Below are 2,003 nucleotides of genomic sequence, written 5' to 3' on the forward strand. Positions count from 1 at the left end.
GGGGGTTTGGATTCTCGACTCGGTTCATTGAGCTCATCTTATTTTCCCTCAGAGAGAGGTGTATTTTGATCATCTGGAATGGGAGATCTTGATGAAGCAAACCTCCACAACTCACTTGAAGCAATTTAGAAGCAGTTTACCAGCTCACTGATTCCACAGCTCCAGGCAGCTTATGTTCTTTTATGTTAATAAAAGCCTGAGGAGCTTTCTGGTATTTTCACACATATGGTAGTTATAACTTTCTCTTTCCCCCTGTAGAATGTATATAGCTTTATCCTCTTTCTTTTCCCAAGTTTAATCATTCAATTTCATTCTCTGTAAACCAAGAACCTCTTCTCTCTGTTAATAACAACTCTCTTGTTTCTTCTTAGCATGGACAGAGTTTCCGAACATGGTATCAGAGCGTCACTGGAGTTACGCCGCGGCAGTCATGGCGGAAACTGAGAACGACGACAAGAATTTCATTGATCAAGTTCCTTTGAACCAGATTCCGACGAATCCAAGTTCCGTTCAGCGTGTAGAAGAGTTTGACGACCATATGTACTTACATATAACTGAGAATCCTAACCCTATTCTTGCCTCTCCACTGCTATTGAAAGTCAACTACGCGTCCTGGAGCAGATCCATGAGGATTGCTCTTGAGGTCAAGAACAAGTATGGTTTCGTCGATGGAAGCATAGTTAATCCTGGAGAATCCGATCCTAGGTTTCCGATTTGGAGGAGATGCAACAATATCGTGCGCTCATGGATCTTTAAATCCCTCAGCTCCACGATTACAGAAGGAGTGCTGTACTTCGAAGTTGCGGCTGACATTTGGAATGTTCTTAAAAAGAGGTACTCTCAGGTCGATGCTCACAGAATTGCCGAGTTGCAGAATGAGATTTACAGGTGCACTCAAGGTAGTCTTTCTATCAATGAGTATTTCACAAAATCTTATGCTCTGTGGGTGCAAATGAATGCTATGAGGCCTATTCCAAAGTGCGGATGCATACCAAAGTGTTCATGTGCTCTCATCAGTAAGATTCAAAAAGAAAAAGAGGAAGATCAGATAATTCATTTTTTGGAAGGGCTAAACGAAAAATATGAGAACATTAAGTCTGGAATATTGGTTATGGATCCCATCCCGATCATGGAAAAGGTCCTTAACATGGCTCCAAAAATGGAGAGAAAGCTCAAAAGTTCTCGCAATGTGAAGAACCCTGATCTGATTCAGTCGAATGCTGTTCAAAATGCACCTGACCACTGTGCAGAAGACCAAACTGTTGTAGCTGCTTCAACTTCTTATAACAAGAAAAAGTTCAATAGCAGCTCAGGGAAGAATGTGCCTAAATGCACATTCTGCGGAATGCTTGGACACACGGTGGAAAAATGCTACAAGAAGCATGGTTTTCCTCCATGATGGATCCCAGGTTACAAGTCTAAAGGCAAATAAGCTCAGGAATCACATCAGGTTTCAAGTGTCTCTATGAACCAGGTTGGTGATGTTGGCCTTACTGCTGAACAGTTCCAGAGGCTTCTAACCTTGTTGGAAAATCAAAATCAAGGGAATCGTCCTTCCAACAGTGCAACTGTAACTGTGTCTAATACTTGAATCAAATCAGGCTTCAGAAAACCTATGGAGAAGCACAATGAAGGCAAGTTCATTTCTAATCCCCATATCAATACTGTCCTGAATTCTCTTGATGTCTAGATCTTAGATTCTGGGGCAACAGACCATATCACTTGTTCCTTGGATTATTTTGAATCTTACTGTGTTGTTCATGGGATATTGGTGAAATTTCCTAATGGGGAAATAGTCAATGTCACACACATAGGGGATAACAAGCTTCATATGAATATATTGCTGAAAAATGTGTTGTTCATTCCATCTTTTTCCTTCAATATTATTTCTGCTAGCAAACTAATAAGACAATCAGGATATGAGATTATTATTGGGGCTGATTACTGTAATATTCAGGGCCATCTTGGGATGGTGGATGGTTTTGCTAAAGAAAAAGATGGAC

General features: G+C 40.7%; 1 protein-coding gene across 1 annotated transcript; it reads left to right on the forward strand.

The window, feature by feature from the left end:
* Positions 1–391: 391 nt before the first annotated feature.
* On the forward strand, positions 392–1,399 carry LOC109163914. Its single transcript, XM_019312637.1, has one exon. The coding sequence runs from the start codon at positions 392–394 to the stop codon at positions 1,397–1,399; it is 1,008 nt and encodes a 335-aa protein (XP_019168182.1).
* The last annotated feature ends 604 nt before the right edge of the window (positions 1,400–2,003 follow it).

This window comes from Ipomoea nil, unplaced genomic scaffold, assembly GCF_001879475.1.
Source record: "Ipomoea nil cultivar Tokyo-kokei standard unplaced genomic scaffold, Asagao_1.1 scaffold3050, whole genome shotgun sequence".
NCBI classification, from domain to species: domain Eukaryota; kingdom Viridiplantae; phylum Streptophyta; class Magnoliopsida; order Solanales; family Convolvulaceae; genus Ipomoea; species Ipomoea nil.